At 34.5% G+C, this 27,114-nt stretch overlaps 1 protein-coding gene across 4 annotated transcripts in view; it reads right to left on the bottom strand.

The window, feature by feature from the left end:
- LOC108967037 (serine/threonine-protein phosphatase rdgC) overlaps positions 1–27,108 on the bottom strand; it is a 58,989-nt gene extending 31,881 nt beyond the window's left edge. For all 4 annotated transcript variants that reach the window (XR_001993227.1, XR_001993228.1, XM_018930250.1 and 1 more), the window contains exon 1: positions 26,177–27,108. Coding sequence is in view for 2 of the 4 variants with exons in the window: in XM_018930250.1 (XP_018785795.1) it covers positions 26,177–26,501 (325 nt within the window). In the remaining 2 variants the exon portion in view is untranslated. The remainder of the gene's footprint in view (positions 1–26,176) is intronic.
- Positions 27,109–27,114: the final 6 nt, after the last annotated feature.

The raw sequence follows: 27,114 nt of genomic DNA, 5'->3' as shown, positions 1-27,114 counted from the left end.
AAAAATCGAAAATTTACAAACAATCGAAATTCTTGTTTATTTGCTTTGACTGGCACGCTTATTTATCTTTGCTTTACTATTGCTACCGAATACTTCACTTGCAGCATTAATTATTTTCACTTGACGTTGAAGTGCAACTCTTAGCGTTGGAAATTACCGCACTTAAGTCGTTGAAAAGCGCCGTTCAACTGCTCAATTCCTGATAGTTRTTTTGTTTAACAAGTGTTTATTTGCCTTTTAACAATGCCATACTGAAAAATGTTGTCATGCCGTGCAGTGTTGTGAACCGCTCAAAAGTATGCTACACACACACGACATCGCTAATAGTTTGCCACCCACAAGCCGCGGCCTGSAAATGTGTTGGTGTGCATTTGTAATAATATTGGTTGTTGCTGTTTGCCTTTTAAATAGTTGGAGCGTCATTGTCTATGCAAAGTACAACAATAAATGTAAGAGTAACAATGARAAGTTAAATACCCTTTGAGGATGTAAATAATGACTGTGATGAATAAACTAAAGCACAGAGACACTATACAGATCTTTACATTCGCTTAGATGCTTTATAGTCTCCTCTTCTTCTGACAACTCTATAATAGTTATTGTGTTCTCAGTCTGCTGCCATGATTGCCAATTAGACAGTAACTAGTTAATACACCTACGAGAGCTCTTACGTCTTTCCCTTTGAATTTTAATACCCGACCCATGGCATATAGTCCCATTCATTGCTTACTGGTTGAACAASTTAGGGATTATCTCTACCTAAACTCAGCTATATCTATCATATCTTTGTTGATTACAAATCGATACGCATCGACGGAGTCTTATTGTACAAAGATGCCTGYTCTGKCTAGTTCATTTSCWTMACAGTTTKTCAAGAATATCAMTATGTTCTRGAAATCATTACAGGTTTATCGTGAGCTAAGTCGGATCTAAAGACTGCGAGGGCAAGGAATTTCTGTCCTTGTACTCAAAAAACAATTTCGCCAAAGCAATGCAAAAATATGAACTTTCTTTAGCATTTCTTCCAGCATTATTAACCTCATTGCAATTGCGTCCTCGCATTAATAATATATAGTAAGCATAATGAATGTGGGCGTCTAAGCGCCTTAGTGCCTTCTCTCGGAAGTTACACTAATTTAGCCTCCCAGCACTACACCCACAATTATCAGCACACTACCAACAATTGCTTTCAACATTCATCAGCTGGCAAGTTAAAAATTGCCTTACATTTGCGGTTGCCTCCCTGCACACGCATATACACATACATACATATGTGCCCATGCTGCGTGTATCGCTGATGAGGCGTCTGAACCCTATGCAACCTGGCAGTGACCTTCTTTCATGCAATTTATTTCACTCATTCGTTACATGTGCATATATTTACTTATTTATAGCTGTCTGCACTCTTTTCTATGCATTTGTCTGCCCATTCTTCCAGGTCACCCCACTGTGTTAGGCTTTTTTACGTAGTGTACACACCACACTATAGTTATTTGTATTTGTAATTCTTACAACAGCGCAGCTTTTATTACCTAAGGGGCTGGAGGCGAATGACACACAATCGGCTGCGGTAAGAATTGTTGAAATCGCCATAGACGATTGTAATTCGACAGWACTAATAATATAATATTTTATTATGTTTGGCAATTAACACATAATGATAGATTGGGTCGAAAAAATTTCATAATTTATTAATTAAGCTATCAGGAATTAATTTCTGGAAAGATACCATAGAAAGTTTAGTTTGCAAGTTCTTTATTATATTAAAAAATATTCTGTGTTGAACAAGTTTTTTGTTTTGCATTGTATTTTCTACTGCTTAAATACAATTTGGTTTTTAGGCTACCCAGAGGATASTTAGCCGGAAGGCGTGAGCTGCTTGAGCCATATTTTCTTCGATCTGTTGATCAARTTTGAMCTGGACTGTCAAAAACACCATTATTAAGTATTTCAATACAATTCGTATGGATGGCGGAGTTTAAATGGATCAGTCTGAGTCAAATTTGTTCAGATAGTAATATGATATTTAGCATGTGAGAGCAGATGTCTCAGTCTGCCGCATAATTTAGAGTGTAAGACGCTGTACTGAAAAAATCAGCACAAGCAACTTCGAAATAAAACTTACCTACAACTAACCAAACTAATTCGTAAAATGAATACAAGTAAGTATTCGAATCTTATACTTTACAACTGTCTTTCTTATCAACTYTACAAATCCTGATATATATGCAAACAACCTAATGTTCCTAAGTAAACTTAGAAAACTTAAAAGCAACAAGAAGGCGCAAATAAAACGGAATTATCTACCAACCAGCTTAAAGTAGGTGAGAACAAATAAATTTGCTAGCAATGGGACAAATAAAAGAAAATTATGTTGGTGGCTGGTTGCGAGTAAATCGCATGTCATWTCTGTTTATTTGCTTTAAAAGTAAGAAAGGTAACACCGAAGATGCCACCAACGAACAAACAATTTCGTTTTGTATACCATATATTATATATTCCAACTGTCATAATAAACAAACACTTCTACGCAAAGCGGTGAAAGTGTGTACTAGTATTGTAAGCACGGTTGACAAGCGCAAAACAAATACAAAGTACGGGAAGGTAGAACTTAATGCAGTAAGACGTCAATCCTAGTATATCCCAGTGATACAACTGGAGGTGCCTGGCTATAATCGAACTAGTTAGGAAAGCATTAGTTTGCAACCAGAACTAACCAGAACTAAGTAAAATTGATCTGCTTAGAAAAAGTTTAGACTTTAAATAATTGAGGAGAGAGTTCAAAGGATTATATAATATTCAAAATATCTAAGCTTTAGTGTAAATTAAAAGCCCGGAAATTGTAAGACTGCCAAAYAAAATTTGACTTATGTATAATGTTTCTATTTCTCTTCTCTTTCACCTTCTTCTTCTTTTTCTATAGTAAACTAGTAGTATAGCATAGTAAACTAGTAGCAGAGCGGGAATGCTAGCGCAGAGCTCTCTAACTGTACGCAAAAAGCTAGCCATCATCAGACTGTTTTGAGAGCGGGATTGCTGGTAACTTCAAAGCCGACGAGTGAGCCAAATCGACTCTTGCCCGGTAACATTGATACCAGTAGACTTAGCAGGAACCAACATTAAGCGTCTCAACGATTTATAAGGGTTTTATGATTTGCTATAGAGGAAGTATAGGTAACAGAACGCACCGGCGTTCTAAGCTGTCCGAGTGAGATCCCTGTTACGATCGGTCTCTTTACCTAACATAAGTCAAGCCATATTTTTCAAGGTGGTATTTCTGAATAATAATAGTAGGTACTCCCCTAAAACAGACTTTTTTTATTTAAATAAATTTTTGCTATTTTAAAATTCTAATAAAATGAAGTATAAAATTAAAAACTTGTGCTTSAGTCGAACGGGTGAAGTGTAAGTGCGCATATAGCCTAAAATTATTTTAGCACGTATTCTCCGCAATGYTTTTAGTATCAACTAAGCATCTACAAAAGCCATGTATATTGCCTGCTGGCAAAGCTCTCTCAACCCTCATTCGTGCGTGTAATTAGTGACATTCTTGTCTCCTTACAGCCTACAAACAACTATTTAGACACACTCATATAAGCACATGTATSTATATCACTTACAACCAATTTATTTAGGTTTATTTCCCGCTGCTTTATTATGATTTATGCAATGACAGTGCGAAATATGTGAAATTCATGTGCTTATATTACACCCGCACACAGAATAATGCATAGACAGTATGTAAGCGTATGTATATTTATTTACTTTCATTAGCATTTTCCTTTTTAGTTGTTAGTATAGTATTAAATTGCGCCGAAAGCGCCGGAAGTTTATGTAAATATGTAAATGTATGAAAGAAGTTAATTCTCGAGTTRTAAGCGTGACAAGCGTGACTCGTTAATTGCAGGGCAATCACTGCAGCAGGGAGAGGTCAGCGATATTATTGTAATATCGTTTGACATTGTCCAGCTGTTGAATGAATGTAATAATGTTAGGTTGAAAATTAGAACCAGTACACTGTGAGAAATTTTGCAGAAGATTTGATGCCAAATAATTGCCCGGAGTTATAAGTAAATACAACTATTTTACGCTTCATAGCRTAGCATAGCAGTTTCGAACTGTGTTGTTGTTCATACGCCCAAAATATTCTTGAGGTTAGCCATGGATATACTTACATATACAGATTGCCAGGAGGCTTTCAGTTGACTAAAGCCTCTTAGGGTTTTATATAAGTTATTGAAAGTATGCCTTCACCTCTTAGTGGATCTAACTTCCTATTTCACGATAAACCTGCAACGGGTTCTAGACCATAGTGATATTCCAGATCGCGCACCACGCAACAATTAGACTACTGAAAGAAGGAATCTATATGCCTCTGACCACTCTCAGATATCTGTGCCTTACATTTTCATATATTGAGAAGTTCCAAAAAACGCGAAAATTGGGCCCAATTTTGATTTGAATATCGCAGAAAAAATTCTCAAAAATCCTTCAGATACTTTACTGCCGCCAAATATTCGCCATATATTTTCTGAAGTCTAATACAAATAGGAAGGCGGAATCAATTTACTTCTAGTAAAGAGTATGTACTATGTAAAAAGTATGACTTAAAGATACTAGAAGTGGTAATGGAAATAAATCCTACATAATTARTTTAATAAAATTTCATATGTCTTACAAAAACCAAAAAATCACCCCCGGCTAAATTAAATTTACGCTTTCATTTCTCGCAATGCTCGCCCGTCCGCCTACAACTGACTAACACTAATGAAGCTATTAAATTACGTTAGTTAAGTCAATTTTCCCCGCTTGATTGCGCTTTCATGTTCAAATTTCGGACATTTGGCAGATCGCTTACAAATAACGTCAACTAAATTTAAGGCCTAGTGAATTACTAATTAAAACTGGCTTCAAATGTCAGTGAAATGAGGTCAATAGCGACGCAGCAAGCCGTAAAAAACAACGTGGCAGGAAAGACTAGAGGCAACRACGCAAAAGTTATGTGTTAGACGCCAACGCAGCAGAGGGTTGAAGCATACTTCAAGGCGGTGAAAGATACTGGGGTAATTGTGGGTGGGTAAATTTAAAATGGAATCAATATTCCAAATTCAATCAATAAATTAAGTAACYAATTTAAGTTTCTTAATTAAGTTTTTTTGTAATTTTAGTATTTTGATTAGTGTGGGGCTCACTTTTTAATTTTTTTTTTTTCAATTTAAACTTTGGCTTGTTGGTGCTTTGACGCTGGTGTAGTATGTATATATTAATTTTTTGTGAGGTAAAGCTTTTAATATAATGTATGCTCTTTTTCTGTTATGTTATGTTATGTTATGCTATGTAACATTAATATATGTTATTCAGTATTCTGTTATGCTTGTGTTTGTCATTGTTGTGCTATATTATGCTATGAAACTGATGTTAAATTTTTTTTATGTTAAGTTATGATTTTCTAGTTTAAGTTATTCTACGTCATGTGTTATGTAATGCTTTGTTGTGCTACATTATGTTATGTATAGTGATGCTAGATTAAATTTTATTATGTTAAGTTATATTACGTTATGTTAAGTTGTGCAAAGTTATGTTACGTAAACGTTAAGTTTATGTCATGTTTCTTTTTGGCCATGTTAAGTTATATTTTTGTTTATGCTGTGTTAAGTTATGTTATGTGTTATTATATTACGTTATTTTTTTCTTTGGTGTATTTAAGTCAGAAAAGTTTTTGTCGCCTTTAATTTTTTTGTGCTTCAAAAATTGTTTTTATTACATTGACTTCCACACTAATTGCCATGTATTTAGACAATGTAATTTGTACTAAAAATATACACTAGGGAATACAAAAAAAAAATCAACAAAACAAACCACCACAGACAAATTCAAGCGAATTGGGCAGTCGTAAAAAACACGAAAAATTCATTTATGGCCCAGACAAAAGCTGCTAAAAAATAATAACACACAAAAGCAAACGTCAAAACGCATTGGGACACTTATTCAAATTACGAAACACGCACTAACATATACTCAGAAATACACCTGCCTACGTTTGCTTAAATATTTAAACACAAACACACTTATGTAAATGCCTAGAGTGGATACGCAGTCATACAAATCAAGTGAGCTGGGAATAATTTGGAAAATAGAATGTTAAATTGCATAAGAAGTATAGTATGTTTGTATCTTCAGACGCACACCAATTTTCTAAGAAAATCCTAAATAAAAKAATATTTATTTTGAAGTCTACTTTGAGGCTGATATATGTTAGTGTTAGAAACCAGTTACAGAAAACATATAATTTTCGTAAGTAACACATAATTTTAACAAATAAGGCGTTGCTCAATATTAATATATTTGGGAGAAGGAAAAATATAGGCTAAAATTCGCTCAGTTCAGCTGATGTGTCATTGAGTTGTAGCGCCCGTCGACATATCTCCAGCTGCCTTCATGCAAAACAAGAATGCGTTCGCCAATATGACAATGACCTTGATGAATTTAAGTGACGAGACACGGAAACATTTTATCCATATACATACATATATACGAGTAGTAGCTCTTATATATACATATGTACCTAGGTAAAGACTGCTAGACAGGATAGCTTTACAAAAAAGCAGACTCCAAAATATGAAAAAAAAAATTTGAAAACGAATAAATAATWTTATTATCAAATTAACACCTAAACACAGCAGGCGAGGTCAGGTTGCCAAGCAAAGTAATAATGTGTACGTGCACATACATATGCATATTCCCTAACTTGTTTTCTGTGAAAAAAAAAATTCAAATTGGCACTATAGTGTCAGCACCTAATAAGCTTGTCTGCTTAACTGCGTCCAAATATATTACGCACACACGCACTTAAGTGTGCGTGTTGCCACTTAATTTTCACATATTTTGAAGCATGTGAAAATGTTGATTAAATTTTTACTGCGCATTGTTTGCGCCAAGAACAGTTATATAACACTCAAAATGCATATGTATGTAGGTGTGCGTGGGTTGAAATATACATAGCATATGGGTAAATATGTATAACAATACACATATGTATATGTCTATATATCCGTTGGCATGATAAACGCACGCGAATTCGGCATTTACTTGCAGCTGAACTTTCGCTGCTCGAAATGTCAGAAGTTATCTTAAGTTCGCGCATTGGAAGCCAAAAGTTGGCGCYGTAAGTGTGGGGAATGCAGTCAATTACGTTCAAGTGCTTTAATTGCCTTTGGCAACACTGCCAACTCGTAACAGGATATTTACATTAAGTGACTAATATTTTCAGAACGTTAAAGTCAACTAAAATTAAGCTAAGCGTTAACGCACTAAAACTACTTAGAGAAGACGCATGATATATTCAAGAAATTTAAAATAATTATTACACTAGACTATATTATATTAASGAGGTATTTACAATATATTACATAAAAAAAACAACGAGTAGTTTAACAGAAGGCGTGCATTGTGTTATAAACCTGTATTTAAGGCAAGCTAATCATGAACGCTTATGAAGTGTTCTCAAGATCATTAAGAGAATTTTATTTCATTTTTTGTTCTGGATATATGATGGCGAGGCTCAAACTAGAAGAAGAGATCTCACATGGACAACTTATAACGCTGTAAGACTGAGAGGCTGTCTCAAACTCAGTTTTGCRAAGGCTGGACAATGGAGAAGAAAGTTCCTGAATGTTTCCACCCAACTCTTCTCCACAGAACTTTGACAACTTCTTTTAGTTTCTAGCCTTACTGCAATACCTATTAGACAATGTACAAGAGCATGTCGCCGATCAGAGCATAATAGGTGCCAGCGGGGTCCTTTAGTCTAGTCACGCACGCAACGCAATAGAGATTCAACGCGGTCCCATTCCAATGAGATCGTGGCATTTTTACCCCAACTGGCTAGTTCGTCGACTTTTCAACTCACCTCACCAMCATGAAAGAGGCTGCAATTCGTAGCAGYACGTCTACCGCCACCTTATTAGCAGTCATTTCTGCCTGAAAAATACATCAAGGGTCCGGTAGCCCAAAGCGAAGCTTGAATTCAACCTTCCCTCTTAGCTTCGAATCATCCGTGGAAAAGCTCACTGAGGCTCTTCTTTAGGGACTCCTCACCATCCATATATACTCGTGGAGTAGGAAGTAGGTTTTCGCTTGAAAAAATGCGCGCTCAATTCAATTCCAATCTAGCATTGTCAATCAAATTGCAAAATAGATGAATTTTAAATATTTACAACTACAAAGCTTTACACGAACCAAATGAGGTGAAAGGATATAYTGTATACATATGTAAATAATATGTACTCAGTACAGCATATCTAGGGAACGGGCAATTTTGGATTCACAAGTAATTCAGTTTATAWGCAATTAACAAAAACGGGGGAACTRCATCAATGCTACYTCGTAACTGTAAATTTTAATGCTTCGAGTGTGTAATCATGTGTATCAGATTACACGGTAAATTAAGCAAATGCATTACCACTTAAGGGAATTAAGAGTGCCAATAAACTCARCTAATAGCACTTACTGCAGCACATGTTTGGAAATTTAAATGTATATATATATAGACAAGATATTCTGCAGCTAATAGCGAGCAATGCGGTCATAAAAATCTGCACAGATGCACAGTTCTATGGAAAAGGGAGATATGAGTGACAGTGAGACTGATTTCAAAAATTCAAAGTGTGTTTTCAGCCACTTCAAAATAATATTGACACATGACTTGCTCCAGTTCAATTACGATAATTTGGAAATTAATACTTTCAAGTATGTGTTAACAGCTTTTCAATGTTTATGAAAATTTGCGGTATTGAAAGTTTAAATTAAATTTTTTTTGTATAAAATTTCAAAATTAATAGAAAATTTATGAATATAATTTATGTGTAAATATAAGGTCTACTGAAAAGGGTGATTTTTCCGAAAGACGGCTTTTGTAATCTGTATCTCTCATTGTATAAGTTTGATGTGTGATGTTGGGCTGTTTAGCATCAGAAGGTAAAAATTTGGTAAYAAGAAAACTTCTGAAACAGTTCTGAGATTGCTGAAATTTCCCTCAAAGGAAGCTTCTGAAAATGGACTGTACCAGTGCTAAAAAATGTTCTATTTAATGCAAAAATAATGGGTTTATTTTTACCGTACATATTGCATAATTCCAAAGAGCAATAAGAAAACTGAATTCCGACTGCTGCCGGACCTTTAAAATCAAATATGCTGGGTAAGCTGCAAAAGATCAGTAGACTGTTTGCAGTAGCGGAAGTCTGTATTCTGACATCCTAAAAACCGTGAAAACTAGTTTGGAAAAAAGATATCCCACCTAGCTCCAAGGTTAAGCAGAACAAATTTCACTGTAGTAATAAATTCYTAATTGACTTATTAACAAAATGGTATTTCGAATGTATCAAGCTTTTATTTAACACAGTCGTCGGGGAAGTCAATARATGAATGATTGAGAACGTTGGTCTATGGTGATGCCTAGGAGTCTTGGAAAACTCCAATGTCGAAATTCCAAATTCGCGATCTCAGACGACTTAAGCCATTTTATCGGCGAAGAGTCGGGCTATATGACCGTAATCAAGAAATTAATATTGGAGGCAAATCATTTACCTTGTGACAAAGTTAATACAGGGAAATTGACTTCAAATCCAAAGTTTCTGAGTGATCTAAAAAATTTCCATTATTTTATGTTCTAAAAGCGACACATTTCAGCTTATGCTGCCACATACTAAARCCGAATATGTAATAATTTCGAAATTATATATCTATTTTATTGTGTATACATAAGTATATGCATACATATATATAAATAAATAAAATGCCATAATATTTGCAACATCAAACGAAGTAGTAAACTGCATTCAAGCTTAAATAAACATGCATATGCTGTCATATATACACATAAATATGTATATATATATAGAGATATAACAGACCTCCTCTACCATCGACACAACAAAATCACATAAGTAACAATTTCATACTCATTGCCATGAAGGCAAATATGTAACTGGAAAAGCGTTCACATGCAACTAAAAATATTTGTGCTGAACAAAGCARCAAAGACAACGAATTCCAGATATTTGATTATGTCAGTTTAGTTACGCTTTAAGCATACTTGGAAGGAACTCGTTTTGTGGAATGTTGCAATTAAAAGAACGATTATAGTTCATAACCGCATAGTTCAATGAGATGAGTCATATGAGTTGATGATAATGACCAAGTGCAAATGAGCCAGTGGTCATCCAAGGGAGAAATGATTTAACTTCAGTGAATGGTCGAACTATAAATTATAAACTGCTTTTGAGGATGTCTAACTATAGGGGTCATAAAATGTATATACACTCGATCGCAACAATGTGAAATGAAAGATAATAAATATGATGATTCTACGAAAAATACCGAGTGAAGTTTGAAAACAAAAAGAAGTCACACGAGATCAATTTTCGAGAATACGAAATMACGTCGAATCAGTCCAATAGATTAACGTAGTATTTGCTGTGACTGTTTGTCCTACTCCACGTAATCGACGTAGAGTACACTCTGTGAATCATAGAAAACGCTAGTCATCATCATTTCAGCCAATCGGACAGTCCTCCCATCTTCTAAGCAGATTCGCCAGATGAAGTCAACTCTTTCGACTGTTACTTGGTCCCTGGTGAAGACCAGTGGATTCGTGGACGGTTAATAAACGATGAAAAAGCGACATCAGATTTCACTTTTGACTCGTCATATACTATTGTGAATTTGTCTCACGCTTCTTTGTGCAAACTTTAAAGGCTCCACACCCTTCTAATTTATGCTGTTATCATGAACTTTGATTTTCATGCGCCAGTGATGACTTTTAAGTAATTTTAAACCCAACCTTCAAGTAACGCGAGAAAATGAACACATATTTGAGCGTATCAAATTACTTGAGAGTCTCAACATAAGCGCCATAAATCACAACAATCCAACAGCGTATGAATCCCTTCAGATTTACCCAAAAGGATTTGCATAGCGAGGACAACAAAATATCGCCATAAAATGGACTAGAAAAGCAACAAATACATGTAATAAGCAAATAGCTATGCATCTTTGCCGCTGCCAAGCGTGAAAAAATGCTGTGTGGAAAAAGGATTGGTATCATATTTTTCCAGAAAGCTCAAAGCATTGCACRACATGACAATAGATCAGAGAGTACATAAATAAACGAACACACAAGTACACGGTTAGCTTGAAGACTGCATTGTGTATAGGGTATAGAATAACGGGCTGTGATATTGAAGCTTTTGCTGTCACTTTGCATCAGTGTCACCGACAAGCCATGACAGTTAAAGTGGGGCGGAAAGTGCAAAGTGGACATGCGAACGTTTAGGGAATGTAGAAGTAGTTAGTAAAGGCAAGTAACAAGCAGAAGAAGCAACAAAACATGAGGGATGAGCTGCTGACAATGAATTAATAAACAGGGTGCCACAAGGACCAATGGTCAATAGTCCGGAAGGAGGAGCAGCATAGTAGCGAGACAAAAAGGCAAACAATAACTCACAAAAAGTGATTGAAGTAACAGCTTTAGAGCGTTCACAACAAGGGAGCGTCAAGGTCATGTGACGGCTGCATAGCAAAATGCTAGATTGCTGGCGCTAATTGATGAACGGGCGAGATAAAGGAGCGTTGATTGGCAGGCAAAAGCAATGCGAAGCGGCACATAATAGACGGTCATAAACAAAGCCAAAAATATGGAAATAATAAACATGACAACAACAGCAACAAGCAAGAAAGACTACAGAGTAGTGCATGAATGATAAAAAGTCAATAAATAATTGTGACCAGAATACATATTTCAATCAAATGGAGCGTATAGAAGACATTTGTTGGCTTGTATATTACTCATKTTGTAATTTATGCTATTGTTGTTGCTATAATGTTTAATATGCTTATCAATTATGTTTATGTGCGGTCTTTAGCGCTTTTTGCCATACTCGAAACATTTTCTGCATTTGACGTTTTCTTTATTATTAATGTTCTTTTTGTTGTACTTCCTACTTTCTATACATTTTATTTTGCTTCGCACTTAGTTTCTTATGATGACAAAATTTCATAGCAAAAACAAGTGCTTGCAAGACTGAGCCCATTTCAGTGATTTACAAGTGAAAATGCCAACAATAATAAAAAAGAAAGTCATGAAAATGCCAAATATCAAGATGTCTAGTTGTGGCTATGCAAATCATGGTCATAATAAGTATTGTTGACTAACAGAGTTGACCGCATGCCAACAAAATAAAATAAAAATTAAATAAATTTTTACAGCTCGACGGTCGGCTCTGTAAATCGAGCTGAGACTGTATGTGATGCGCTGTATATTTTGCCAAAAAAAAAAACCATTATTGTCATCCATCACTGGTGACTGTGCCAGATGAAAAATGACGTTGTCCAGCAACGAGCTGACGAGTAATGTGGGCAATAAAATAGAAATATCCATGTTAATGTAATAAATAAATGCAAATGTGGGGCAGCGGGTGCCAGAAATGAAACTAAATTCATTGAACTTGCACTTACATTCAACTTACACTATATGCCGTGTGAACATAGATGCATAGTCCAATGTCGAATATATGCAAGTATGTGAGAATAGAAGTTCTAACGTATTTTTTAAAACCTTGAGGTATCAAATATCATATATATCTATCAAATATCTTTTTAAAAGGTATTAAAATTGTCTAAAAATTATGATTTTTCAATTATAAAGCTACTTATGATCTGAAGTGAAAACCTTTACCACCTTTGGGTTACTCAGAAAGTTCAAAGAGTGCTGGAACGAACTATCAGCACATGATTTTTGAAGGTAATGAAGTTGAAAAGGCCTTATGCCTTAACAACGTTGCTGTTCGAGGCAATRTTGAGAACTTGTTTAGTAAGGGAGCAAGAGTAAGAGAGCTACAAGCCACGAAACATTCGAAAATCTTGAAATCAAAAGGGTGAAAGGATAACTACTTCTTCTCCTTCCTATAATTCGTATCGAAAAATCAAATTTTAGTAGAAGATAAAATGTCACTTAAAGCTTAAAATTTAAATTCGCTGCTCTCTCTAGTTCTAATAGAATGTTTCACCGACACAACAGTCATAACAACCACTATACCTCTATATCAACCTCATCTAATCGATCATCCGAAAAGTGTCATTGTTCTGGTCACCGAAAAACAAAAGCAAACTCTCAGTTAAACTTCTTTCAATTTATGGCAACATCCAAAAAAATGATACAACTTCCCAAACTACCAGCTGCTTGTAGTGGGTAAATAATGAAGTGAACTTTTAGTGAGCCAGCATACAAAGTATACAAAGTAGTTTATGGTGATGCGTAAGAGTGAAGGCGAAAGTAGTAAACAAGACAAAGTTTCAACACGAGTACATGTTTACCTATAACACATAAGAGCCTCGTTGCTTTTGGGCGGCAAAATCGCACCAAAACATTGTTTGTACAATTTACAAGAAAAAAAAAATATAATTTCTTATGTGGTTGCTTTTATTTCATGCAGCACTATTATTATACCGCTATAGTCAGTAAATTAAGTTGATTGAGCATAAAGGCGGGTACATACATACAAATAATATTTTTACTTGCAACGAAGTATGTGCTTGTGCCAGCCAATTCATCAAAATTTTACCTTCTTCTTGCTWCAAGAAAAACACTTTGTTTACTTTTATTAGTATACTATATATTCTGTTTACCTTTCTAATTTATTACAAAAATAACACTCGCTCTCCCCACCCTCAATCTTACGCCGTGCAACGAAGTGCGTATTCAAATCAAACGAATTGAAAAGTGTGTAGAATTATGCAGTAAATCAAATGCACTCAGCACCACACTTCCTAAAACAGTATGCACGCATACATACGCATAAATAAACACAATAAAATTTTTTGCATTCGACTTGTTTTTTAATGCATACATTCTTCAAACTTTTGTCACGCAGTGCCCGGTTCTATTTGCTTGTAGTTGTAAAAGTTTACGACTGGTCCGCTCGGACACATCGTGTTTTTCTAGCGTGATTGATGCATTTTATTGCCATGTTTTAGTGAACAAGTGAAAAAAAAATCGAGTAAAAATATATGACATGCGAAGAACACTCACATCGAAGAAATAAAACAGCTTGTGCACAAGTGGTAAAGAGGGAGCGGAAAAGCAAATGCAAACAAAAGTCGAAAGCGTTTGAAAATGCTGAAATATATTGTACAATAAAAGCGACATATGCGACATATTGAACTTGATTTTAGTATACATATAGTAATCAGGATGCTATGTACAACAACAGTTGCGTAGAACAAGAACGCTATTGTGAAATAGAATTGAAAAAARTACTCAAGCAGCATCGTAGCAGAGCATTACTTTTTTAGCTAAGACCTCCAGCACTACTTGAATGCAAGTGCAATCAATTTCGTATCCTTAAGGGGATTCCAGTCTCGAAAAAAAAAAATGTTTTTCAAAGTTTAGCTATCCAAGAATGTGTCTGCATGCGGATTTTTCAAAATTCAAAATATTTTTGAAGATGTTGGTATTTTTTTTATCTCATATCCAAACTGGTGCGGCCTAAACCAATCATACAACAGACGGGTTTTTTCTAGAAACTGTCTTTTTCTTTCGAACATACCCTCGATTTCTCAGGTTCTGCTGTACCGATTTACCTGAGAGAGTCTTCTTTATAGTGCCGTCTATGCCTGAAACTATTCATAGCCCTTAAAATAATTTAAAATTCAATTTGAAATAGTAACAAAAATTGTTTTTAGGCCATTTTCTGAAAAATAAATTATCCTGCTACACTGAAGCACCAGACATTGTACATTATTATTCTAGATTAATATTTTTGATGGCAATATTTTTGGGACCCCTTCCTCATCAACTGCTTATTTTTGAAATTTCGAAATCTTWTAATAATTTTGAAAGCTGGAAAAAAATGTGGCATGAATATCTCAAAACGTTACACCAGGCCACAGCTTTATAGGTCACTTCATTTGGCTATAAGTATGGATATGACAAAAGCTGGCTGACATGATAGCTTTGGTTATATGGCCACATTTGATTTAATGTGCAATTAATGTGGAAAAATAGAGTAGCTGTTAACTGCASCGCTGCAGCTGCAAGAAGCATATAACTTTTGATGATGCAATAAAGGAAATTTAATTTAAATAAATAAATTAGAAAGGGAGCGAAAGAAAATTGTGGAGGATCAGCAAAAGAAAATATTAAGAGCTCAAAAAAGCATAAAAAAATTTTATGTATAACATGGAATAATGATAAAAATAGAACTAGATTGAGTTGGCTTTAAGAGTATTAGAGGGCATAATAAAGCTTGAATTGAAGCTAAAGAAGCTTTATATGTTCCATCGATTTATATATTTCACTTTCGAAAATTAAATTACTAAGAGGTTTAAGCCGTTATTTTTGTAAATTAAACAAGTTTTTCTGTTGATGACAGTGCGTATRAGTAGCATTTTCGAAATCTCGACCTGAATGTTACCTTGCCATACACACAAAATTTTATTTATATTATAGATATATTAATAAACTAGCGATTAATTGTTGTGTTAAATTATGGGTTTAAGAGTACGACATGATATACATATAAACATTGGTTTATAAGAGTTCTTAAAGCGATTCTAACGGGTCGCTAAATATTCCACCGATTTATAAATAGTGGCATTATGCTYAAAAAATAAAGGAACTACGAAATTTAAACTCATATTTTCGATATTTAAATAAGTATTCTCACTTGATGACAGTGCGTATGAGCAACATTTTCGACGTTTCGTTGCTATTACCTTACCGTATAGGCACAAAATACGCAAACCAGCAAAATTGAATTTATTGCACAGGCTGGCAAACGAAAGATTGGGATTGGCAGGTAAATAAAGGTAAACAATGCCGCACCATTTAATATTCACACACATTCATACAGCTACATATTGAAAGATTGTATAAACTATGGATGGCGTTACCAACAATCACAGTGGCCAGACAATTGAATGCTGGTCTAGACATACATATTTCTGTGTGTACATTTGTTTTCATGCTTAAATTTGTATAGGTTGTAAAACATTTCAATTGAAAACGAAAGTAAATATATTCTRTATATGTGTACATGAAGCATGCCGCAGCATTTGGGTGCTGAAATTGAAAGGCAGCGCTGACTGCCTTAAGCAAAAAAGGGTTGTTTTATTGAATTCGGCGAATTCTAAGAATTTTKTACTGCTGTCACAGCATACATATTTATTGTTTATTATTTCTTTTGGGATTAGCGATCGTAAGACTTCGAATTTGTAAGGATTATGGCAAGCTATGTGGGTGYCGCTGTGGGCAAAGTGAATATTAAATCAATTTACATTTTCAGCAAGAAACGGCAGTAAATCAAATACTGTATTTGAAAGCATAAGCATTTTTTCGTGTTTATGTCTAAATAAATCAAATATTTATATAAGAAAATGTTAGAAACTAAACAAAAATACAAAAAGAAAAAAACGTTTAAAACCGCAGCTTTTTTGTTTTCTCAACTTTTCGTCCCWCGCTTTATATAAATATTATTAACACACAGTGTTCACCAAACTCCACCCACACACAGTCAGTTTTAAAGCCTTTTAACGCGTGCTCATTCCAAGCAAACCGCAAAATTTGCCTATAAAATTGCCATAAATTCTTGTTCAGCTCTTATTGCTCAGCAGAACTGGTACAAGTTAAAGCATTCGAGCAAGCGTTTAAAGCTTTTGGTATGGCCAATCAATGTGGRTAATGATTGGCATTTGAGCATGAAGATTTCAGCAGTGGGAAATACATAAAATGCTTGGGTGAACATACACATATTTATATATATATACATATATACTATATATTTGACATACAAACGTATTACGACGACATTACCACGTATTATGGCTAGCCGTAAAAGCAAGAAATTTCATAGACGTAATTGTAATAAATAGATATAATGATAATTGTTCTAAGATATGGTGAGCGGGTAGCACTTCCTGCTTTGATTTTGMTGATGACACATGCCTGAGATTATGTTACACAAGTTAATTTTGTGCTTGCATTAATAAAGTCAAGATTTTATGTGGAAATTACGTGCTACTATCAAAAAGATATGAATAAATGCCTATAYGTATAAATAATTGATGGTGTTAAGAGGAGACGGAGCACTCGGCGCCGTTTTGAAATCTGACAGAATCATATGAAAGTGACTAACACACTACTTTTCTGGAAGGAACAGAAATCTAGGCTATAATCTCATTTCCTATAACGACCAAGAGAGTCTTAGAAAGCAGTGAAGAGGATTGGCAAAACTRAGTGAATGATCAATTGCTTCCGCGACAAATTCCGTCTTTTTCGCGTTCTGTTTGGCTCATTGGAGGCTCAGGAAGTACTTGTTCAATATGGACATAGTCTCACAACGCCTGATTCTGGATAGCCTAGCAGTTTGCAGAAGCAAGCTCAAGACCCTAGGTTCCATCTACGTAGACAGGAAGCACATCACTTCAGTCGCGCCTAGTAGGCTCCTGGAAGTATTCAGKATGCTGGGCCGCTGTGATACACGGAGGGCACAATAGACCATAGGTCGSAGTGCAAAGTCTCAATTTTCCAACCTATCTAAAGGACGAGATTGGCAAGAGTTATTGTAGTAGAAAAGTTATTGCGGCAGAAAACATTCCCGAAGTAATTTGAAGGCATTACGAGTTAGCAGTCCTTGGCTGAATAAAAATCCGGGTCAGGTCCATTTACTTAAACTCGACTGTCGTGAGAACGGATTGCCAAGAGTGATGTACGGTTGTCATCCGAAAATGTGTTCAACATTGCAAAACTCGTTCTTTGTCTATATGAGGATCTAGACTAGACGAAAGCACGACAAAGAAAATCAAAACGCGATGGAACGATCTAGCTGGGTGAAAACTTGCAATTCATGCAGAAAACTGTAGTTCGGAAATATACAAAGTTTCTAGAGGCACTCGATATAAAATAATGTATAAAGATGATTGGAATACTCAATGGTGACGGTCTGGTGGCAACACATGTCTGCAAAATAGGGCTGATAGATTCAGGAAGAGCAAGGAACTAGGGAAATAATGAAGCATCTGGCATTGGAAGGGCTACGCTTTAAGTATTTGGGGGCGTCTGTTGAAATTCGAGTCAAGCGTAGGCATTTTAGACCAGACTAACCTAACCTAAGCTAACCTAATGGAGAATTATTGTTGTTAAAAGTATAGAATGCCTATATTCTTCTTCTTTGTTTGGCGTAGACACCGCTTATGTGGTTATAGCCGATATTAGAATCAAAACATAAATAATCTTCTGGTTGTCATTGATAAAAAACTTATTAGAGCATTASAGCTGTCTAACACAATCAAGCCTTCATTGCGGCAGTGAATATATTTCTTAATCTATTCCTTATTATATTTCTAGGCTCCATTTATAGACATRTATTTTTATCAACGCTTTCAACTCTTTTTTCTCATCCTCATTATTGCGAGCAACAAACTCAATTAGTTATGTTTTTACAATAAAATAAAAAACAAGACAACCAATTGTAACTGCCGGAATGCCAATGCGAACATTCTGCTTTTATATAATATGTCCAAATACTAAACCTACGCTCCAACAGCAGTTAAAGGAAAACTATATATTAAAACAATCAACACTTCGCTAAAGTGAGGTTACTTTCGAAATTAGCAAATTGATGAATAAATAATGGCTGAATGAGTTGTACGCATTTACATTATGCAACTGACAGCGCTGATGAGTTAACAATTCAATGAATTAACAAATTTACATCGGACTCGTGCTTAAACTGCGTAGGTTTAGCGGAGCATGGGATGAGTGAAGGACAATGGCAGCAGAAGCAGCGGAGCGAACGCTACGAATGTATATATGTATGCCAAAATATAATTGTGTCTGCGCCTGACACGGCTTTTCTAGGCAAATTCCTAAGAGCTGTGCGTAATCGTGCTTTGTTGGTATTAACTCGTATATAACGGGTATTAATGAATGGAAGTATCGGCTTGTTTTATGCTGTAGGCGTGGATTACAGATTTTGTCGGTTCAGTTTTCGCTTCAAGTCATTCAAACGACTATTTAACAATTCATTTAAACACACACACACACACATACTTGAGTTCAAATGCAGTCTTCTACACTTAACAAATCTGTGCTTAATTCAAGCAATCCACTCAATTGAAGGCCGGTCTGTTACTGATATTTAGCTCTCTTATCATTATGATTGCTAACAATGCCATTCATGTACATATATTTTTTGTATTTAATTTTTTATTTTTATTTCGTATATACTGTGTAGTTATTTTGCTGTATTATATTTGCCCGATTTTGCCTTCGACTATAATAAGTATCCATAAATCGATCGCTTTTTTCGTCTTTTTTTTTTTTTTTTTTTTTTTTTTTTTTTTTTTTTTTTTTTTTTTTTTTTTTTTTTTTTTTTTTTTTTTTTTTTTTTTTTTTTTTTGGGTATAAGGTGTGAGTCAATCAGAGCTTTATCTATGTGTTACTGACAAATGATATTGAATTGTAGCTATTAATTTATAACACACAATTGAGTAATATTTTATGCTTATGTTATGATATTCATACAAGTATATAACATAAATCAACAACATGACGAGCTGAGTTGATTTAGCCATGTCTCACAGTTTGCCGTTTGTGTATACGAAAATTACTATCTCAGTTGGAGATATCGATTTGAAATTCGACACACATATTTTTCTCCTCGCGAAGCTACATATTTGTAGTGTGTCATACAAAGTGAAGATGTGTATAAGAGACAGTATTTGTAGTGTGTCATACAAAGTGATCGCTAAAAATAATGTTAATGTATGGAAAACTTTTTTATAAGACAAAATATCTTATCGAAATTTGGTATTTGTTATTGTGGAAGAAAACACTACAATCTCCAAATAAATTATTTAGATCGGATCACTAAAGCCTATAGCTTCCATACTAACTAAACGATAAAAATGAAGTATTTTTAAAACTTTTTTGTTTGGCAAGATATCTTCACCAAATTGAACATCGATGATTGTTGAAGCTAGCACGAAAATGTTCAGAACAAATTTTTCAGATCAGACCACTATAGCATACAACTACTATACAAACTGATYAATCGAAATAAAGTTCTTGAATGGAGAACTTATTTATTTGGCAAAACATCTTCACCAAATATGGCACGGACTATTTTCCAAAGCAACACTACAATCTCCAAAGAAATTATTTAAATCGGACTACTGCAGCATATAGCTGTCATACAAATTGATCGATCCAAATCAAGAAAAATATTTTATAAAATCTCCAAAGCTCCAAATGTTTATATCTAAGCAATACAATAATATTTCATCATAATAATGCATTCAATGCGCAAAAAATGTAGTGCGAAAGCTCTAAATTCGAGTGATTCAAATGTAAGCGCATATTCAAGTATAAGCAAATATGCACACACCTGCAAGTGAGTTCCAGCAAACACGCTTAAATACATTTTTACTACACACACGCATATGTATGTATGTGCTTGTAAGTGCCAGGTGACAAGCATGATATGTGTGTAACAGCTTTTCATGCATTTTAGGTGGGTAAGCGTATATTACTCATACGCCCCGGGGCTATACTGAGAACATAGTACATTTATGTATGTATGTAGGTAGGTACTTGATTTATGACATATGCATACATATACTAATATTCACATATACAGGTTTGAGTGTAAATAAATTCTCATCACAATAAATTTCGTGTGCTTTAAAGCACAAAAGCAGACAAATAAATTGCATGTGAAGTGAAAAGTGAGTTTGCAGAAAAAAGTTGCGCAAGCGAGCACATTACTAATATTATATGAATGTATTTAAATGAAATGAGCTTGTTAATATAAATGTGTGCGAAATTTATAGCGCCCTTGGCATTATATATGGCAACACGTGCATAAATGCTATAACAGATGCACACATACATACTGTAAGGAACACTCATAAGCATACATCTCCATAGATGTGTGTACATAAGTGTACCGCGCGTGGTTGTTATTGCTGGCATTGATACCTGCGCCGACTCACATATGTGCATCTGGCACTGGCAAACAGAGTGGAGTTATGCCTAAAACTCGTTAAGTGCCTTCCATTTATGCTTCTATTGTGTGCTCTAGCACACCTGCCTTTATTGTACCAGRAAAATAGCACTTGCTGAGATTTGTGGCCTGCAGTAAATTGCAATTTTATGTTTGTACAAATCTAGCATTGATACTTGTATGCAGTTGTAGTGGTGACCTGCTACTGAYTGTAGTACCAGTTATTATAGTAATTAAATTAAGATGTTTTGCTTTTGAGTTGACAAGTTTGAAACAAGCGATGACCTTTGTTTACTACAGTTATATGCATGGTCATGCATGATTTATAGTGCAATTAGATTTGAAATAATGGCACTCAGAAATTTTGAAAAATATATAGAATTTCAATTTTATTAATTTTATTCGCATTTTATGGTCATTCAAGACTAGTTTCCATTTAAAATCGAAAGCATTACGCATTCTCTCTTTACAAATGTTACTCATACGCACTGATACTCCCACCAAGTTTGTAAATTACTTGATAAATTTAGGGCTGTACAAGAAGTATATAGCTCTGTTTGCTCAAAATTTACTCTAAATTCAAAATAATTTCCGTTTACAGATATGTTAAAGAACAACACTTAAATAAAAAGTATAATTTTACTGTCTCTGATAATTCTGTTYTTACAAGTTTCACATTTGCTTTGCTAACTTTTCCTTTAGCAAAACAAACAGCTGATTTGCATTTCAAAGAGCATGCCATAAACAAGTTACTGAAACAAAATATTTCAATTTTAGCCATTGACTTTGTGCGCCAGAGCAGCAAAAAAGAGAACTTAGCAGAAAAGCAAGACAAAAAAGGAAATAATAAGAAAACTCGTGAATAAAAGGAAAGGTAAGACCTTCAAAGAAAATGGTATAAAGTGGTGAAAGGAGAGGCAGTTTAGAAAATAGTTAAGTTTACCTTTCAGTTTGAGTTTGGTTTTAATTTTGAGTTTAAGTTTATGTTTATTTTAAGTTTCAGTTTAAGTTTAAGTTAAGTTAAATTCCATTTCAAGTTTTAGTTTATGTTTAAGTTTAAGTTAAGTTCCAGTTTTAAATTTAAGTTTCAGTTTAAATTTAAATTTAAGTCTAAGCCTAAGTCTAAGTCTAAGTTTAAATTTAAGTTTAAGTTTAATTTTTAAATTTAAGTTCTGGTTTCAGTTTCGGTTGCACCTGAACTCAAAATAACATCCAAAAGTAAACTTATTTCCTCATACTCATATGTATACTTATATTTCCTTATACTTAAACTTGAATTTGAACTTGAATTAACACTTAAATTTAAACTTAAGTTTAAACTTAAAGGTTTAGACCTAGACTTATACTTAAACCTAAATTTAAGTTAAAAACGAGAAAAGCTTCAACATKTTTGTACATTTTTTGTAAAGTTTTAGAATTTCGAATTATAAATTATAAAAAGTCTAAGTTTAAATTAACCTTACAATTTTAGCAATTTATTGCCACCAACTCCCAACAACATCACTCCAAGTATTGCTTCATCGCAACCCGCTTTTACAGCGCTATTCACCACACATTCAAAATTCTTAATGCTTTTCTATTTCATCATCATTTCATTGTCTCTTTACACTCAATTCAATTTCCTCATTTGCTTGGCAATTTCTCAGCTCAAACAACGCTGCAGCACACCGCTCGCCTTGCATGAAATTGTTGCTAATATATGTAAAGTCATATTCCCATAAAATAACGCAAAATTGTTGAACAACAAAAACACGCAAAGGAAGTCAGGGAAAAGCGATAAACATTTACGAAAAGTCATGCATTCATTGACTTGCATAAATGTCTTTGCTCGTTTAACGCATCGATTGACATCACAAAGATAAGTGTATTCATAATCACACATGGGACATGCCACATGCTACAATTGGCGCACATATTGCAGGTCATAACTTTTTATCTTGCAGAACAGAAATTTAAAAACCAAATTTTAATGGATGCGTTTCTGTACCCCTGTGCATCMAGGTGTGTGTTTGCGGATTTTGCGGAAGTGCTTAGCTTGCGTCAATAACCTTCAKAGACGATTGCAGAGCACTAATTTAGGGTTCGGTGAGAGTAACTTCTTGCTTTTGTTACCAGGTTTTAGTTTCGTTACAAAAGTAGGGCGTAAAGTTATAAAAATAGACTGYATTATAAATGTATTATTTATATAAGAGGTTTTAGATAGTTTTTSTCAACTCTTTTTCTCTCGTAGATGAGTGAATATTTCAGAGTAATCGTTGCTCAATAAATGACGAGTTGTTTCAATTAAGCCATGTCAGTTTTTGAGATATCGCTGTGCAATTTCGCACATACTATTTTCTCTACAAGATGCTGCTGATTTGGCAGAATCGGCGATGACGGACTACTATAGCCTATAGCTGCCATACAAACTGCACGATCACAGTCGAGTCCTTGTATGGAGAACTTTTTTTTGACAAGATATCCTCCCGAAATTTGGTACAGATAATTTTCGAAGGCAGCGCTACAAACTCCGAAGAAACTATTCAGATCGGTTAACTATAGCATATATCTACATACAAACCAATACAAATGAAGCCAAAATGAAATACGTTTTAAACTTTTTAATGCCATAAAAAATACACTTGAGCAGGGTTTTATAGCTTTGATTCCACGAAAGTTAACGTTTTTTCTTATTTTTAATTTTTTTTTCAAATATTTAGCTCAATTGCAAATGTAGACAGACTGCTGCTAACAAACTTTTCAATGTACGTGCCGCATTAGTAACATGAACACTTCAAAGCGTCTAATTCCACACAGAAATACACAATTTAATTGACAACAGGTACGTGCCTTCAGTTTCTAAGCAATTAAATAACTTTCAAAGCTTTTTAGAAGCTGCTGTCTGCAAACTTTTCAGCACAATTATGAGCCAAATATGTTTGGATATAATATAGAAAGAAAACAGCAGCATTTGGTTAGGCTTAGGAGATTGCCAGACAGTCCACTAAGGTTTCAAAAGCTAAAAAAAGTAAAAGGAAGCATATCTCTAACAAGAAGAGGCAGAACTGAGTTACAGCATGTGAACCCAACCACTTGTCTGTGGCCTCAAACAATTTATGTTGGTCTAGCAGCAGTACGTACTATATACATATATACTTGTATATATACTTACATATGTTTGACAGGTATGGCAGAAGTTTGTCACATTTCTATTGTGCTGAATCGGAAATTTACTCACAGTCATTTACAATTTACTGACACTCATTTATTAGTTATGTGGCTTTGCACATATGTATGTGCTCATATGCCGGCCGCACGAATCGTTCGTGCTGTCGTGCTGTCCATATATTACGAAAGTTTTTTGACAAATTGACACTTAACTGTTAACTACWGAATGCTACTGTGTCAATTTAGTTCATTCATCGAAATGTGGGTAATTACAGCAATTACATCTGTTGTTGATGTTGAAAAGTGATTCTGATATGTAGTCTACTAATAGATTTTATGGCATACAATTGATGAAGCAGTAGGAGTTCCCAATTATGTTCATTAATATAGATTAACACGATTAGATATTTAAAGMAGTTAGACAATTATTAGCTGCTATGGAATAAGTGAATAAGCTGGTTCTGTTATCTAGSAAGCCTACGTGACGTATGAGTAATGTGCGAGTTCGCAAGAGAGGCAGAAATTATCTCGTTACTCTTTTGTGATGGAATTTCTTAGAAGTGCTGATATATGAAAAAATCAATAACTAAACATTTTATTTTGTTGTAAATATATTTAATTTCTTTTTATTCTTTGGCTAGTTTGCCAATTTATTTTGTTAAAGGATTAAACACATATATATATAAGGAAAATAATTTAGTATTGTTGAAAAAATTATAATGTTAGATTAATAAAGAAAATAATAAGTAAAACAAAACAAAAAAAAATKTATAGAATACCCTTTACAAATGAAAACATTCTATACAAGAAATTGATTTTGTTCGGTCGGTTTGTATGGCAGCTATATGTTATAGTCATCCCATATAAACAATCTGTCGGCATGTTATAGCAAATCTTTAGATATTCGTCAATGAAAAATTTCGAGGTGAAACTTTATCAAATAAAAAAGTTTCYCATATAAAAATTTGATTTCGATCGTTCAYTTTGTATGGAAGRTATGTGYTATAGATATCCGATCTGCATAATTTCTTCGTAGATTATATATTAATTGCCTTAGATATTACACTATGCAAAATTTCATGAAGAGATCTGGTCAAATGAAAAAGTTTTCCGTAATAAGGTATTGAATATTGTCAAAAAGTTTGTATGGCTGTTATATACTACAGTAGAGAGAAAAAGATGSGTGAAATTTTTCAGATCGATATCTCAAAAAGTTTGCGTATRTACAGACTGAAAAACACACGRAAATCTCTGCTTGGTAGAACCACCCTACATTAGCTGTTACGCCATGACGTATACGCAACCTACAACCACAGCTGTCATTCATGACTCATTAGCCAAGACGATTATTCAGAGCCACATACATTTATATGTACTACGWAGCTATGTGGTTAATCGTCATATTCACCAAAATAGTAGAAAAACTGCTTAAATTATAAATATTTTCTATTTAAGATTTGACTAAAAATAGCAAAATTGTGGCTTTTAATAAATAATATAGTAAAAATACTACGAATTACTAAAAATAGAGAGTTTCAACTTTCGCTTGGATTTTTTTTGCCTACACTTGGCTGTAGTGCGTGAGAAATACAACTTTGATTATCTTTTATTAATATTTTATGGTAAATAAATAGCATTTTTCACATTTTGATTGAACGTAAAATTCTTTGGTCAACAGAAATGTTATGGCACACCTCAAGTAATAACTAAATATTTTGTTTTTGTAATAATCCACAAATAAATCGAGCTTCAAACACTTTACATAGGCACGCCAACTCCTTGACAGCCTTAAAATGCATATTTCAAAGCACTGTTTACCTTTACCAAGCCACTATATTATTACAACCTTCTATTGACGCCCTCAAGACCGCACACATTCATGCCAATTGTCACTTGTTGGCAACTCAACTCATTCACACATTTCACTGCATTCTTGTAAAATATTTCTTTGTAGCAAAAGAATGACTCACTTCTTTCGGTCTTTGACATGCTCATCGAGCGTTCCGTTTTGCGCCAATGCCGGTACCACGTTTTCGATTGGAAGAACTGCAATAGACTGGAAGTGGTGCTGCGTCCACCGTCGTTGCTTTGTTGCAACAGCTGCTGTTGCTGCTGCAGCTTACTTGTTGTTGTGGTTGTCGTTTTTGACGTCGTCGTGGTTTTCGTATAAACGGTCATGGTCTCCATACGTTTGGCGACACGTTCGATTTCGGACGAGCGACACGACGAGGTGTCCTCTAGCGAGGAGCTGCGCCGTTTCGCGCCACGACCCAAACACACACAGCTACGCAGCATTTTTTTTTTGGGCTAGTGTGGGTGGCGGTGTGTGTGCGGGCGGTGTGCGTAGGTGTACTGCTTATCGTTTTTATCTTTAATTATTTKATGTGCTTTTGTTTTGCGCGCAATATAAGCGGGAATATATGTATTTTTATTTTTATTTTTGGAAACAACTGGGCGCATATGTTTCAGTATGTGTTTACGCATTTATACAACGTAGTCGATCGAGTGTTCTTTTAATTGTTTTTGTTGTGTAATTTTCTTGTAATKCCAGTTTCTTTACAACTTTTTTGGTTTCTCCGCGCGCAAGTGCCACGCAGTTGTTCCATTTTTAAGCACTTTGAGTGACATTTGGGGGTGCGAAGCTTTGACGRCCACATGTACAAACAGGTAGGTGCTCTTGTGGGCCACTATGGCGCTTTGCCACAAGCGAGCCGTTGACCGGTTTTTTTATATTACTGCGTAAACATTTTTAGCGTGGGCTTTTCACACTTACATTTATTATTTAATTTTTTATTATTTTCTCGATTGCATGTTTGCTTTCTTTTGTTTATTTTTTTCAAAAATGCTGTTGTTTAACACCAATATGATCAAATTTATTACATGCTGTATGGAAGTAAACTTCAGCGAC

Source organism: Bactrocera latifrons, unplaced genomic scaffold (assembly GCF_001853355.1).
Source record: "Bactrocera latifrons isolate USDA-ARS-PBARC rearing strain unplaced genomic scaffold, ASM185335v1 scaffold_173, whole genome shotgun sequence".
In the NCBI taxonomy this organism is placed as follows: Eukaryota; Metazoa; Arthropoda; class Insecta; order Diptera; family Tephritidae; genus Bactrocera; species Bactrocera latifrons.
Note: the sequence above shows the minus strand (reverse complement) of the source record. Positions and strands in the feature narration are given on the sequence as shown.